The 16668-nt window shown below is 39.2% G+C and overlaps 1 protein-coding gene across 3 annotated transcripts in view; it reads left to right on the top strand.

Annotated features, from left to right (window-relative positions):
* Positions 1-16668, top strand: part of col11a1a (collagen, type XI, alpha 1a) — a 240558-nt gene that overhangs the window by 212473 nt on the left and 11417 nt on the right. For all 3 annotated transcript variants that reach the window (XM_061922326.1, XM_061922327.1, XM_061922328.1), the window contains 7 exons: positions 708-761; positions 3892-3945; positions 9449-9556; positions 10546-10599; positions 10677-10712; positions 10786-10839; positions 10911-11157. In XM_061922326.1, the coding sequence (XP_061778310.1) occupies positions 708-761; positions 3892-3945; positions 9449-9556; positions 10546-10599; positions 10677-10712; positions 10786-10839; positions 10911-11157 (607 nt within the window). The remainder of the gene's footprint in view (positions 1-707; positions 762-3891; positions 3946-9448; positions 9557-10545; positions 10600-10676; positions 10713-10785; positions 10840-10910; positions 11158-16668) is intronic.

Below are 16668 nucleotides of genomic sequence, written 5' to 3' on the forward strand. Positions count from 1 at the left end.
AAGTACATAATTTTTTTTAACATGCCTCAAAACAGCAGCTTGGAATTGGGGACATGTTCCCTGAGAGAGCATGAGGAAGTTGAGGTGGGCGGGGGTAGGGGATAGTGGGGGGTGTATATTGTAGGGTCCCGGAAGAATTAGTGCTGCAAAGGGTTCTGGGTATTTGTCCTGTCGCGTTTATGTTGTGTTACGATGCGGATGTTCTCCCGAAATGTGCTTGTCAGTCTTGTTTGATGTGGGTTCACAGTGTGGCGCATACTTGTAACAGTGTTAAAGTTTTTTATACGGCCACCCTCAGTGTGACCTGTATGGCTGTCGACCAAGTATGCCTTGCATTCACTTGTGTGTGTGTGTGTAAAAAACGGTAGATATTATGTGGCAGTGCCTTTAAGGTTAATTGGCCCTACGGCCGTGTACCAATCCCGTACAGCGGCGTTTTAAAAAGTCATACATTTTACTTTTTGAAACCGATACCGATAATTTCCGATATCACATTTTAAAGCATTCATCGGCCGAAAATATAGGCAGTCCGATATTATCGGACATCTCTAGTTGCGGTCTAAGGAAAAACTAAATATCAGCTATGGAAGGTTGAGCTGCGGATGCAAAAATGGATAAAAGACACGTTGATTATCAACTCTTTCGTTCAAAAGTGTGTTGGTATTGGGGAAGAGAACATTTTGTCATGTTATGAATTTATTTCACAGGGTGAACAAGGACTGCCCGGCTCTGCAGGACAAGACGGTCCGCCTGGTCCCATGGTTCGTAAGCCTTACTTTCTAAAAGATGCCTTCAAGTTACAGTTAAAGATGTCGGGATTTATCAGTTGTGTCATGTATCGGTCCTACTACGGATGGGTACCCTTCACATCTGAATCAATGTAGTGCAGATACCAGTACTCAATTGTACCAATTTGTGGTACTTTTGTATGTGTAAACAAATGCCATGGGCGGACTACACCTGACATCCACTGTAATGATACCAAGTACAAGACTGTATCACGTTGACACATTGATAATTTTTATCGTCAACATTTTTAAAATGTATAGTATGTTTATAAACTCAATAAATACGTCCCTGGACACATGAGGACTTTGAATATAACCAATGTATGATGCAGTAACGACTTGGTATCGGATCGATACCCAAATGTGCGGTATCATCCAAAACTAACGTGAAGTATCAAACAAGATGAAGAAGTGATTATTACATTTTAACAAAAGTGTAGGTGGAACATGCTGAAACAGAAAATGTCGGGTTCAAACACTGATGACATCTATTAAACAAGACAAGAAGCAAGGACTCAAACGGAGACAGAATTAAATTTGGCTCAGTGACGAGAAACAAGTGATTATTACATTTTAACAAAAGTGTAGGTAGAACATGCTGAAACAGAAAAATGTCGGGTTCAAACACTGATGACATCTATTAAACAAGACAGGAAGCAAGGAATCAAACGGAGACAAATTTAAATTTGGCTCAATGACGAGAAACAAGTGATTATTACATTTTAACAAAAGTGTAGGTGGAACATGCTGAAACAGAAAATGTCGGGTTCAAACACTGATGACATCTATTAAACAAGACAAGAATCAAGGACTCAAACGGAGACAGAATTAAATTTGGCTCAATGACGAGAAACAAGTGATTATTACATTTTAACAAAAGTGTAGGTGGAACATGCTGAAACAGAAAAATGTCAGGTTCAAACACTGATCACATCTATTAAACAAGACAAGAAGCAAGGAATCAAACAGAGACAGAATTAAATTTGTCTCAATGACGAGAAACAAGTGATTATTACATTTTAACAAAAGTGTAGGTTTTAACATGCTGAAACAGAAAATGTCGGGTTCAAACACTGATGACATCTATTAAACAAGACAAGAAGCAAGGACTCAAACAGAGACAGAATTAAATTTGTCTCAATGACGAGAAACAAGTGATTATTACATTTTAACAAAAGTGTAGGTTTTAACATGCTGAAACAGAAAATGTCGGGTTTAAACACTGATGACATCTATTAAACAAGACAGGAAGCAAGGAATCAAACGGAGACAGAATTAAATTTGGCTCAATGACGAGAAACAAGTGATTATTACATTTTAACAAAAGTGTAGGTGGAACATGCTGAAACAGAAAAATGTCGGGTTCAAACACTGATGACATCTATTAAACAAGACAAGAAGCACGGAATCAAACGGAGACAGAATTCAATTTGGCTCAATGACGAGAAACAATTGATTATTACATTTTAACAAAAGTGTAGGTGGAACATGCTGAAACAGAAAATGTCGGGTTCAAACACTGATGGCACTTATTAAACAAGACAAGAAGCAAGGAATCAAACGGAGACAGGATTAAATTTGTCTCAATGACGAGAAACAAGTGATTATTACATTTTAACAAAAGTGTAGGTGGAACATGCTGAAACAGAAAATGTCGGGTTCAAACACTGATGGCACTTATTAAACAAGACAAGAAGCAAGGAATCAAACGGAGACAGGATTAAATTTGTCTCAATGACGAGAAACAAGTGATTATTACATTTTAACAAAAGTGTAGGTGGAAAATGCTGAAACAGAAATTGTCGGGGTCAAACACTGATGACATCTATTAAACAAGACAAGAAGCAAGGAATCAAACGGAGACAGAATTCAATTTGGCTCAATGACGAGAAACAATTGATTATTACATTTTAACAAAAGTGTAGGTGGAACATGCTGAAACAGAAAATGTCGGGTTCAAACACTGATGGCACTTATTAAACAAGACAAGAAGCAAGGAATCAAACGGAGACAGGATTAAATTTTTCTCAATGACGAGAAACAAGTGATTATTACATTTTAACAAAAGTGTAGGTGGAAAATGCTGAAACAGAAATTGTCGGGGTCAAACACTGATGACATCTATTAAACAAGACAAGAAGCAAGGAATCAAACGGAGACAGAATTCAATTTGGCTCAATGACGAGAAACAAGTGATTATTACATTTTAACAAAAGTGTAGGTGAAACATGCTGAAACAGAAAATGCCGGGTTCAAACACTGATGACATCTATTAAACAAGACAAGAAGCAAGGAATCAAACGGAGACAGAATTCGATTTGGCTCAATGACGAGAAACATGTCTGCCCTTGTACAGTGTCACCACGCTCTGACTAAAGATTCCACGCCTCCTTCTTTTATTTGGACTTTCCCTGATTAAATGGAAAAAGCTGTTTTCCAAGGGACGGGGGTCATAAACACCCGTTAAGTTTGATTACAAAACGCTTCAAAGAAATGGTTTTAAACAGCCAAGTCAAGGCCCTGCTTCCCCTTCGCCTTGTAGATTTCTACATCGAAGAAACAGAACACCTTCATGTTGCTCCCCATCCTACACGGTAGTTTTACCAGCCTTCTTTTTGGTAGGATCAAAGACAGCTTTTGTGATAACTTACATACAATTATTCTGACAGAAAATAACAGTACATGAACAAGTGGATTAATAATCATTTTTTACAGTTTGTCCTTTGTAATGTTGACAAAATAATAGGTGTATAAATGACACAATATGTTACTGCGTACGTCAACAGACTAAGTAGGAGCCTTTGTTTGTTTACTTACTACTAAAGTTCTACGGTATGTTGACTATTTTATTTAAGGACTAAATTACAATAATAAACATATGTTTCATGTATTCTAAGATTTTTAGTTAATGTAAAGCCATTTTTTGTGGTCCCCTTTGTTTAGAAAAGTGCACCTTGGTACCAAAATATCAGTATGGGGACAACCCTACTACTAAGAAGCAATGTTGGACTTTAACTTCTTACTTTTCAGTCTGCTTTTTTGTTGTTTTGATTCCATTCCAGTCCCGTTTTTTTTTTAACTCGTCATTGCCACTTTTACCCAGGGTCCTCCAGGACTTCCCGGCCTGAAAGGTGACCCGGGCTCCAAGGGTGAGAAGGTGAGCAAAAGTTATTCTTGTTATTTTTGTGAATGTTAAACAATGAGTTGCATTGGTACAGACAGCGTTATTTATTTGTGTGGAGCCTGAAAAGAATTGTGACGTATCGCTCTAATCTAGTCTCTCGTCAGATTTGCGGGTGAAGTAACGACCTGTTGTATATGTTGTGACACGCAGTCAAAGCTGGCGGATAACAACAAGTTTAGTGGTGCCTGGAGTTTAATGGCTCGCATAACTCCAAATACTCGCGTCTGGAATCAATCTTGAAGGGTGTTGAATTGCCATTATTCCGGTCTGGGCCCTCAAAAAAAACACTATAATTTAACGTGTGACATGTTTTTGGACAAGAAAAACACACTTCTCTAAATAATACTGTCAATAGAATAAAATCTTCAAAGGGGAACATTATCAGCAGACCTATGTAAGCGTCAATATATACCTTGATGGTGTAGAAAAAAGACCGTGTATTTTATTAACCGATTTCCGAACTCTAAATGGGTGAATTTTGGCGAATTAAACGCCTTTCTGTTTATCTCGCTGGAGGCGATGACGTCAGAATGTGACGTCGCCGAGGTAACACAGCCGCCATTTTCATTTTCAACCCATTGTAAACTTTGGGTCTCAGCTCTGTTATTTTCCGTTTTTTCGACTATTTTTTGGAACCTTGGAGACATCATGCCTCGTCGGTGTGTTGTCGGAGGGTGTAACAACACTAACAGGGAGGGATTCAAGTTGCACCACCGGCCCGAAGATGCCAAAGTGTCTGCCGCCAGACCCCCATTGAATGTACCAAAGTGGCTCCACATTTTACCGGCGATGACAGACATGGCACAGAGAAGTATGGATAACCTGCGGATGCATTGGCAGTGATAAATTCAACGAAATCACAAAGGTGAGTTTTATTGATGATGACTTATGTGCTAATCAATCAATCAATCAATCAATCAATGTTTACTTATATAGCCCTAAATCACTAGTGTCTCAAAGGGCTGCACAATCCACTACGACATCCTCGGTAGGCCCACATAAGGGCAAGGAAAACTCACACCCAGTGGGACGTCGGTGACAATAATGACTATGAGAACCTTGGAGAGGAGGAAAGCAATGGCTGTCGAGCGGGTCTAACATGATACTGTGAAAGTTCAATCCATAATGGATCCAACACAGTCGCGAGAGTCCCGTTCACAGCGGAGCCAGCAGGAAACCATCCCAAGCGGAGGCGGATCAGCAGCGCAGAGATGTCCCCAGCCCATAATCAGACATATTTGGTTGCGGCGTGACTGCCAGTTAATCGATGCTAACATGCTATGCTAATCGACGCTAACATGCTATTTACCGGCGGTGCTAAAGCAGACATGGCACAGAGATGCATGGATAACCTGCAGATGCATTTGCAACGATAAATCTAACGAAATCACAAAGGTGAGTTTTGTTGATGTTGACTTATTTGCTAATCAGACATATTTGGTCGCGGCGTGACTGCCAGTTAATCGATGCTAACATGCTATGCTAATCGACGCTAACATGCTATTTACCGTCGGTGCGAAAGCAGACATGGCACAGAGATGTATGGATAACCTGCAGATGCATTTGTAACGATAAAGTCAACGAAATCACAAAGGGGAGTTTTGTTGATGTTGACTGCCAGCTAATCGATGCTAACATGCTACGCTAATCGACGCTAACATGCTATTTACCGGCGGTGCTAAAGCAGACATGGCACAGAGATGTATGGATAACCTGTAGATGCATTTGCAACTATATTACGTTTCCTTCCACTCACATTTAATGCGAAACAAACACTTACCAATCGACGGATTTAAGTTGCTCCAGTGTCACGAGATGCGAAAGTCCTGATCGTTTAGTCCGCACATTTTACCGGCGATGCTAAGGCAGCTATTCGGCCATGCTATGGCTATGAATAGCGTCAATAGCTATTCGCTCAATAGCTTCAGTTTCTTCTTCAATACTTTCATACTCCAACCATCCGTTTCAATACATGCGTAATCTGTTGAATCGCTTAAGTCGCTGAAATCCGAGTTTGAATCCGAGCTAATGTCGCTATATCTTGCTGTGGTATTCCCATTGTTTGTTTACATTGGCAGCACTGTGTGACGTCACAGGGAAATGGATAGTGGCATCGCAAATAGCGAAAATCAAGCACTTTAAAGCTCTTTTTAGGGATATTCGGAAGACCGGTAACATTTTGAAAAAAACTTAAAAAAAATACAAAATGCCACTGGGAACTGATTTTTATTGTTTTTAACCCTTTTGAAATTGTGATAATGTTCCCCTTTAAGTAATAATACAGTTGTGCTCATAAGTTGACATACCCTGGGAGAATTGATGATCCGTTGGCCATTCTTCAGAGAATATGAATAACGCAAAAAGTGTTATCATTTATATTCACTTGGAAAAAAAATGGGCTGCATGGTCGAGTCGCCAGAAAAAAAACATCACTCTAAACCAGGGGTGTCCAAAGTGCAGCCCGGTGGCTATTTGCGGCCCGCAGCTAATTGCACATTCTGGAAATGCTATTTCACAAATTAAAAAAAAAACATTTAAAAAAATTAGAATGAGGTGAAATCTAACAAGAAAAAATTGCAATGTTGACACAAAGCTGTCATGCCGTCTGTTATTTTTTTAAATTGTTTTTCCATTGCTCAAACAAAAAAAATCAATGTTATAATCAATTATTTTCAAGTCTCCAATTACTTCAAAAACTTTACTTTAAAATGTTTTGTGTACAAAAAAATATTGCATATATTGTGTGGTTGCCATATAAAAACATCAAAGTGTTATTTACAAAAGACCATGAAATAAAACAAAATAATAGTTTAAATGTAAAATCAACAGAAAAATCTGTAGTTGATCTCGTGACTTAAGTGTTGAAAGTTAAAAAATATATATATAATAAAAATGTATCACTTTATGAGTGGGGCACAGTTTGGATCCCATAGATATTTAGTGTGTTTTTATTTATCTTTACACTGTGTTTAATCCCAAAAATAATAGTGAATTAAAATCAATGGTGCCCTGCATTATTGGTCTTTTATGGTTTTAATTAATAAATACTGCATATTTCAGTTTTACTATAAAAACAAAGTTATCTTTGACAAAAAGAGACCCTCTATGGTTCACGGGACCCCTAAAGGTAAAAAAAAAATAATCCATATATATTCTTATGGTTTGAACATGAAAAATATGAAAATGGCCCCCGCATGCTTTAGTTTTTCAATTTACGGCCCCCAGTGGAAAAACTTTGGACACCCCTGCTCTAAACTCTAAGGAGTTTTGAGGCTTGTCTCTGTGCTGTTTGGCGTAATGTAAGTTGGATACTTTCGGACATTTGCGCAGAAATTGCTTTCTTCTGGCGACTCGACCATGCAGCCCATTTTTTCTTCAACTACCTCCTTATTGTGCATCTTGAAACAGCCACGCCACATTTTTTCAGAGAGTCCTCTATTTCAGCTGAAGTTATTTGTGGATTTGTCTTTGGATCTCAAACAATTTTACTGAATCTTTTGTCATTTTGATTTAAAAAGAGTAAACACAGTTGTTTGTCGATAAATAGCTTTACACAACCACTAAGCATGAGTGGAAGAAAGGTTTTTGTGTTATCATTCATATTCTCTGAAGAATGGCCAAGAAATCATAAATTCCCCCAGGGTATGAGCACAACTGTAAATAACCACATCATGGACCGATACAACGGCAAAATCATCGGCACAGAAAGTAACAAATTCAAAGATATGTACTGTATATATGCATGTGTATATATATATATATATATATACATATATATATATATATATATACATATATATATATATATATATATACATATATACAAAATACAGGCATTCTCACGACACCATCAGCAACTTCTCCATATTTTAATGGATAAATGTGCGTTGTTTACTAATTACTTTACCGCCTTTGGCTGCTGTTTTTTTTTTTTAACCTTTTTCGACTAATTCTGCTTCCGGTTGTGGCACCGCTTTGCCGAGTTGTCTGCACGCACACCTCGGTCATGTTTTCGATGATTTATCAATGATACATTTTCCTTCACACGCACTTTCTTCCTTCCCACGGTTGGGACAACAAATACGTGTCCGTCTCGCTCGGAGGTAAGCAACCCAAAATGTTGGAGCCGCAAAAAATGTAAAGACGTATATAAGTGTTATAATGAAGGCAACACATGATGTAAGTGTCTATATTAGCCTACTGTCAAAATGACTCGAAAAGTCTTATATAAGTGTTATAATGAGGGCAACACATGATGTAAGTGTCTATATTAGCCTACGATCAAAATAACTTTAAAAGTATTATATAAATGTTGTAATGAAGGCAACACATGATGCAAGTGTCCATATTAGCTATATTAGCCTACTATCAAAATTACTTTAAAAGTCTTATCTAAGTGTTATGATGAAGGCAACACATGATGTAAGTGTCTATATTAGCCTACTGTCAAAATGACTCGAAAAGTCTTTTGTAAGTGTTATAATGAGGGCAACACATGATGAAAGTGTCTATATTAGCCTACGATAAAAATGACTTTAAAAGTCTTATATGAGTGTTATAATGAAGGCAACACTTGTGGAAGTGTCTATATTAGCCATATTAGCCTACTATCAAAATGACTTTAAAAGCTTTATATGAGTGTTATAATGAAGGCAACACATGATGTAAGTGTCTATATTAGCCTAATATCAAAATTAATTTAAAAGTGTTATATAAGTGTTATAATGAAGGCAACACATGATATAAGTGTCTATATTAGCCTACTATCAAAATGACTTTAAAAGTCTTATATAAGTGTTAAAATGACGGCAACACGTTACGTGTCTATATTAGTTATATGAGCCTACTATCAAAATTACTTTGTCTTATATTAGTGTTGTAATGAAGACAACACATGATGTAAGTGTCTATATTAGCCTACTATCAAAATGACATTAAAATATTTATATAAGTGTTATAATGAAGGCAACACATGATGTGTCAATATTAGCTACATTAGCCTACTATCAAAATGTGTTGCAGGCTGACTTAAATCTTGTTGAAATGTTGAAATGTAATATTGATTCTACACATTTTTACAACACTGGAAAACATTAGTAAAGCTTCTCAGAGGGCGAGATAACTCCTGGAAATGACCAAGTGTGTCCAACTTAAAAGAAACGCCAGGCTGTCTTCTTCTAATGGATTTATTCAACGTTTGCTGTGGTCTGGAACAACATGGCGCACAAACAACTATCAGAAATGCAGCCAATGTTATATACAGATAATGTGTCGTGAAACATGGAAAAATATACTAAATTGCACATAAGTAAAGGAAATTAAATGAGCTGAAATATTCCTACTAATGAGGCATGATGATGCAATATTTACATACAGCTAGCCTAAATAGCTTGTTAGCATGGATTAGCTTGCAGTGTCTTGTGAAACTGCACATAGCTGGGATCCTACTGAAACTGTGCACGTTTTCTTTTTCCAGGGACATCCGGGTCTGATCGGTTTGATCGGACCACCCGGTGAGCAAGGCGAGAAGGGAGACCGAGGTTTGCCCGGACCCCAAGGTTCACCCGGTGGCAAGGGCGACAATGTAAGTAGTTTATGTCCAGTTTTCTCTCAAATGTCCAACCAATATTGGTCAATTCAATAACTGATATTTTAATAACATAAACATTGTAAAAAAGAAAAGGTGTTTACCATTAATCCTCCAAGTGGAGCCTTTTTTTAGTGCCTACTGTACTTTGAGTATTTTGCACAAAACAATTCTATTAAAAATCTCGTATTTTAGTACGTCACAATAATATGTCATTTGATGAATATATGATTAAAAACCGGCTAGTGTGTGGCTTCAGCGGTCGCAGAGGCAAAAACTCGGACATGGGAGGAGTTCGGGGAAGCGACTGGGATGAGAATCAGCACCTCCAAGTCTGAGTCCATGGTTCTCGCCCGGGAAAGGGTGTAGTGCCATCTCCGGGTTGGGGAGGAGACCCTGCCCCAAGTGGAGGAGTTCAAGTTCCTAAGAGTCTTGTTCACGAGTCAGGGAAGAGTGGCTCAAATATAACATCTGCGCTTGAGGCCACCCCTCAGACAAGAAGTTTTTGTCCTTGCACAGATAGAAAAAGTACACCTTAAGCACAATAGCTAATAACTATAGCAACTGACTTTAAGCATACTAAAGTTGTGAAGTGAATTATATTTATATAGCTCTTTTTCTCTAGTGACTCCAAGCCCTTTACATAGTGAAACCCAATATCTAAGTTACATTTAAACCAGTGTGGTTGCACTGGGAGCATGTGGGTAAAGTGCCTTGCCTAAGGACACAACGGCAGTGACTAGGATGGCAGAAACGGAAATCGAACTCTGTCAACCGAGCTATGCGATAATATACAGTATATACATGATTATTCTAACAGAGTACCGAGCAGGGAGGTAACCACATCATGGACCGGGACAACGGCAAAATCATCGGCACAGACCGAAACTAATTTAAAATTCAATACCCGAGTGATGACGTCACGGCTATTGTCGACAATTTGGACTAATGCTGATGAATTCACGGTTGCCTCCATCTCATCGTAGGGTATCGGTGGGTCATCAGGTCCTCTCGGGCCCCCTGGACCCCCTGGTCTACCGGTGAGTCCGTTCACTTAGATTTCAACAAAGGGAAGGATTTTTGCCGAACTGACGTCCGTCTGTTTTGTCTCACTCAGGGTCCTCAAGGTCCTAAGGGAGCCAAGGGTTCATCCGTGAGTAGTCTTCAATACCCCGAGATACCACTTGCTCGTCCAACTTGGTTAACATGATTCATGCGTCCCTCAGGGTCCAGCCGGTTCCAAGGGAGACACGGGTTCCATCGGTCCTCCGGGTCCTCCTGTGAGTAAACGATTTCACCGACACACCCAAGCACGATTCCCTAGACTTAACGTGGTGAACGCGCTCCATAGGGTCCCCCGGGTGAGGTCATCCAGCCCCTACCAGTCCGCTCCCCCAAGAAGACCAAGCGCTCCAGCGACACGCAGTCCGACGCCGCCGGCACGTTCATGGACTACGGCGAGGGCATGGAGGACGTCTTTGGCTCGCTCAACAACCTCAAACAGGATATTGAGCGTATGAAATACCCCATGGGCACGCAGAACAACCCAGCCAGGACATGCAAAGACCTGCAGCTCAGCCACCCGGAATTCCCTGACGGTAAGTCCAGAAAAAAAACTGAATACCGAGGTCACACTTTGGAGCGTCCACCGGAGTCCACAATAATGTGTAATAGGGCTGTACGGTATACCGGTACTAGTACAGTATCATGGTACTAATGAATCTCTGTTTGAAAAGTACCGCTTGTGTGACATTGCTGGTTTTACAAGGAGTGGAGCATGTTCGGCAGCGCGCGGGTACTTACAAGCAGAGACAGTGTGTAGACAGGAAAAGGAGAATAGACGCGTTTCGGCGTAAAAACTGAAGATTAAGGTGAGGTTATAACACTGAAAGACCCTCGGGAAGAGGTGCTTTAAGACATGGCTCGCTAGTCGGCAGTGTTTTAGCTAATTCTAAATCACTAATCCTCGCCTCCGTGGTGACAAATAAAGTACGTTTCTGGCTAGTATCTTTATCACTGCGGGATGAGGAATAGCTAAACATGCTTCAATGCACACCGTAGGAGGTTACAATAGCTCACCGGCGTCACAATGTAAACAAACGCCATGGGTGGATCCACACCTGATATCCACTATAATGATACCAAGTACGAGAGCGTATTTAGTCGAAACTACTATGACTACATCAACATTTTTTTAATCCTTTTTTTAAAATTCATATTATGTTTATAAAGTCAGTAAATATGTCCTCGGACATGACCAATGTATGATCCTGTAACTACTTGGTATCGGATCGATACCTAAATGTGTGGTATCATCCAAAACTAATGTAACGTATCAAAGAAGAGAGGAATCAATCAATCAATATTTATTTATATAGCCCCAAATCACAAATGTCTCAAAGGACTGCACAAATCATTACGACTACGACATCCTCGGAAGAACCCACAAAAGGCCAAGGAAAACTCACACCCAGTGGGCAGGGAGAATTCACATCCAGTGGGACGCCAGTGACAATGCTGACTATGAGAAACCTTGGAGAGGACCTCAGATGTGGGCAACCCCCCCCCCCTCTAGGGGACCGAAAGCAATGGATGTCGAGCAGGTCTAACATGATACTGTGAAAGTTCAATCCATAGTGGCTCCAACACAGCCGCGAGAGTTCAGTTCAAAGCGGATCCAAGACAGCAGCGAGAGTCCCGTCCACAGGAAACCATCCCAAGCGGAGGCGGATCAGCAGCGTAAAGATGTCCCCAACCGATACACAGGCGAGCGGTCCATCCTGGGTCCCGACGAGCGGTCCATCCTGGGTCTCGACTCTGGACAGCCAGTACTTCATCCATGGTCATCGGACCGGACCCCCTCCACAAGGGAGGGGGGGACATAGGAGAAAAAAGAAAAGAAGCGGCAGATCAACTGGTCTAAAAAGGAGGTCTATTTAAAGGCTAGAGTATACAGATGAGTTTTAAGGTGAGACTTAAATGCTTCTACTGAGGTAGCATCTCGAACTGTTACCGGGAGGGCATTCCAGAGTACTGGAGCCCGAACGGAAAACGCTCTAACGCCCGCAGACTTTTTTTGGACTCTAGGAATCACTAATAAGCCGGAGTCTTTTGAACGCAGATTTCTTGCCGGGACATACGGTACAATACAATCAGCAAGATAGGCTGGAGCTAGACCGTGTAGTATTTTATACGTAAGTAGTAAAACCTTAAAGTCACATCTTAAGTGCACAGGAAGCCAGTGCAGGTGAGCCAGTATAGTTATATATGTATGTATATATGTATATAAAGGTATATACAGTATAGGTATATATGTATGTATATATGTATATAAAGGTATATACAGTATAGGTATATATGTATGTATATATGTATATAAAGGTATATACAGTATAGGTATATACTGTATGTATGTATATATGTATATAAAGGTATATACAGTATAGGTATATATGTATGTATATATGTATATAAAGGTATATACAGTATAGGTATATATGTATGTATATATGTATATAAAGGTATATACAGTATAGGTATATATGTATGTATATATGTATATAAAGGTATATACAGTATAGGTATATATGTATGTATATATGTATATAAAGGTATATACAGTATAGGTATATATGTATGTATATATGTATATAAAGGTATATACAGTATAGGTATATATGTATGTATATATGTATATAAAGGTATATACAGTATAGGTATATATGTATGTATATATGTATATAAAGGTATATACAGTACAGGTATATATGTATGTATATATGTATATAAAGGTATATACAGTATAGGTATATATGTATGTATATATGTATATAAAGGTATATACAGTACAGGTATATATGTATGTATATATGTATATAAAGGTATATACAGTATAGGTATATATGTATGTATATATGTATATAAAGGTATATACAGTATAGGTATATATGTATGTATATAAAGGTATATACAGTACAGGTATATATGTATGTATATATGTATATAAAGGTATATACAGTATAGGTATATATGTATGTATATATGTATATAAAGGTATATACAGTATAGGTATATATGTATGTATATATGTATATAAAGGTATATACAGTACAGGCGTAATATGATCAAACTTTCTTGTTCTTGTCAAAAGTCTAGCAGCCGCATTTTGTACCAACTGTAATCTTTTAATGCTAGACATGGGGAGACCCGAAAATAATACGTTACAGTAATCGAGACGAGGCGTAACAAACGCATGGATAATGATCTCGGCGTCTTTAGTGGACAAAATGGAGCGAATTTTAGCGATATTACGGAGATGAAAGAAGGCCGTTTTAGTAACGCTTTTAATGTGTGACTCAAAGGAGAGAGTTGGGTCCAAGATAATACCCAGATTTTTCACCGAGTCACCTTGTTTTATTATTTGGTTGTCAAATGTTAAAGTTGTATTATTAAATAGAGGTCGGTGTCTAGCAGGACCGATAATCAACATTTCCGTTTTTTTGGCGTTAAGTTGCAAAAAATGAGCGGACTTGTGATTATTACATTTTAACAGAAGTTTAGATAGAAGATGTTAAAACAAAAAATAAGCAGATATTAACAGTAAACGAACAAGTAGATTAATAAGCCATTTTTACAGCTTGTCCTTTATAATGTGTAGAAAATAATAGGTGTATAAATGACACAATATGTTACTGCAGACTGATTAGGAGTCTTTGTTTGTTTACTTACTACTAAAAGACAAGTTGTCTAGTATGTTCACTATTTTATTTAAGGACTAAATTGCAATAGTAAACATATGTTTCATGTACCCTAAGATTTTTTGTTAAAATAAAGCCAATAATGCCATTTTTCCTACTAAAAGACAAGAGTAGTATGTTTACTATTTTATTTAAGGACTACATTGCAATAATAAACATATGTTTAATGTACCCTAAGTTTTTTAGTTATTATAAAGCCATTTTTTGTGGTCCCCTTTATTTAGAAAAGTATCGAAAAGTACATTTTGGTACCAGTACCAAAATATTGGTACCGGGACAACCCTTCTGCAGTGTAAAATGACCTCATTCAGTACCCATCCCTCACTGCCACGGAGAAATGTTGGACTTAAACCGCTTACATTTAATGTAGCCTAAAAAAAATGTGTTAAAATAAAGGCAATAATGCCATTTTTGTGGTTCCATTTATTTAGAAAAGTATCGAAATACATTTTGGTACCGGTACCAAAATATTGGTATCGAGACAATCCTAAAGTTAAATAATACAGGGCCCTAATCTTTGTTAGTGGCCCCATTTTGGTCTTTAATATGATTTTTTTTTATTATCAAGAGTTAGTGCTGCAAGGGTTTTGGGGTATTTGTTCTTGTTGCGTGACTATCAAAAACCAATGAGTCACTGAGAGTGGAAAGCAGGGCTCTGTCCGACACGCTCGGTCCATGGATGCAACATGAAATAATTATTGTTGTTTTGAGGGTGATTTATTGTCCTTTTGAGTAAAAATACAATACATTACATTCAGATGGTTTGTGGTTCCTTTGCAGTCCTTTAGCGCTCCTTTTGCGGTTCCTTTTGTGTCAACAGAAGTAACGGCACCTAGGTTCACATTCTCTCCAAACAAGCCAAACAATTCCTCCAGACAAGTGCAGGTGATATTCATTCAGCAATCATTCAGCCCCACTTACACTCCTCCCACACACACACACACACACACACACTCCGCCCACACACATGTAGCCACACCCACTACCCCAGGTGACAAGTGAGAGACAAATCCCTGCCTCTACAGTTCTGTTGTGTTACGGTGTGGATGTTCTCCCGAAATGTGTTTGTCACTCTTGTTTGGTATGGGTTCACAGGGTGGCGCATATTAGTAAGAGTGTTAAAGTTGTTTAAACGGGTACTCTCAGTGAGACCTGTATGGCGGTTGAACAAGTATGCCTTGCCGTCACTAACGTGTGTCTGCAGAAGTCCGGACAACAGTATTGAAGGCGTGCCGTGATGGCAATGCTTTTAACATTCTCTAAATCATGTCGTTCACATGTGGTATGCGGCCTTTATTGATACACGCAACTGACTGCAAGGCATACTTGATCAACAGCCACACAGGTTACACTGAGGGTTGTGATATAAACAACTTTAACACTCTTACAAATATGCGCCACACTGTGAACCCACACCAAACAAGAAAGACAAAAACATTTCTGGAGAACATTGGCTCTGTAACACAACAGAACAAATACCCAGAATCCCATGCAGCCCTAACTCTTCCGGGCTACATTATACATCCCCGCTACAACCAACCCCGCCCACCTCAACCGACGCAGGAGGGGGGGTTGGTAGTAAATAAATGGTAAATGGGTTATACTTGTATAGCGCTTTTCTACCTTCAAGGTACTCAAAGCGCCTTGACACTATTTCCACATTCAACCATACACACACACATTCACACACTGATGGCGGGAGCTGCCATGCAGGGCCCTAACCAAGAACCATCAGGAGCAAGGGTGAAGTGTCTTGCTCAAGGACACAACAGGCGTGACGAGGTTGGTAGAAGGTGGGGATTGAACCAGGAACCCTCAGGTTGCTGGCACAGCCACTCTCCCAACTGTATAATGTAGCCAGCAAGAGTTAGGGCTGCATGGGATTCTGGGTATTTTATGTTGTGTTGCAGTGCGGATGTTCTCCCGAAATGTGTTTGTCATTCTTGTTTGGTGTGGGTTCACAGGGTGGCGCATATTAATAAGAGTGTTAAAGTTGCTTAAACGGGTACTCTCAGTGAGACCTGTATGGACGTTGAACAAGTATGCCTTGCCGTCACTAATGTGTGTCTGCAGAAGTCACATACAACATGCAGGTTGTAGAGGGCGCCAAAGACAGTGCTATTATAGCACCACCTTATTATTAATGATAGGGCGGTAATCAGCAGACATGCCAGAGAATAGTCGCTGTGAAATACGGGAGTCTCCCGGTAAAATTGGGAGTGTTGCAAGTGTGAAGCTGTCAAGCGGCATCCATATTAAAGTCGCGGGCCGCGATAAAATTAATTAATCATATTAAGGTGCGGGCCGGGTGTCTGAGACCCCTAGTTTAAACTAATATGCGCCACACTGTGA

The sequence above is a fragment of the Nerophis ophidion genome, linkage group LG15, assembly GCF_033978795.1.
Source record: "Nerophis ophidion isolate RoL-2023_Sa linkage group LG15, RoL_Noph_v1.0, whole genome shotgun sequence".
Classification (NCBI taxonomy): Eukaryota; Metazoa; Chordata; class Actinopteri; order Syngnathiformes; family Syngnathidae; genus Nerophis; species Nerophis ophidion.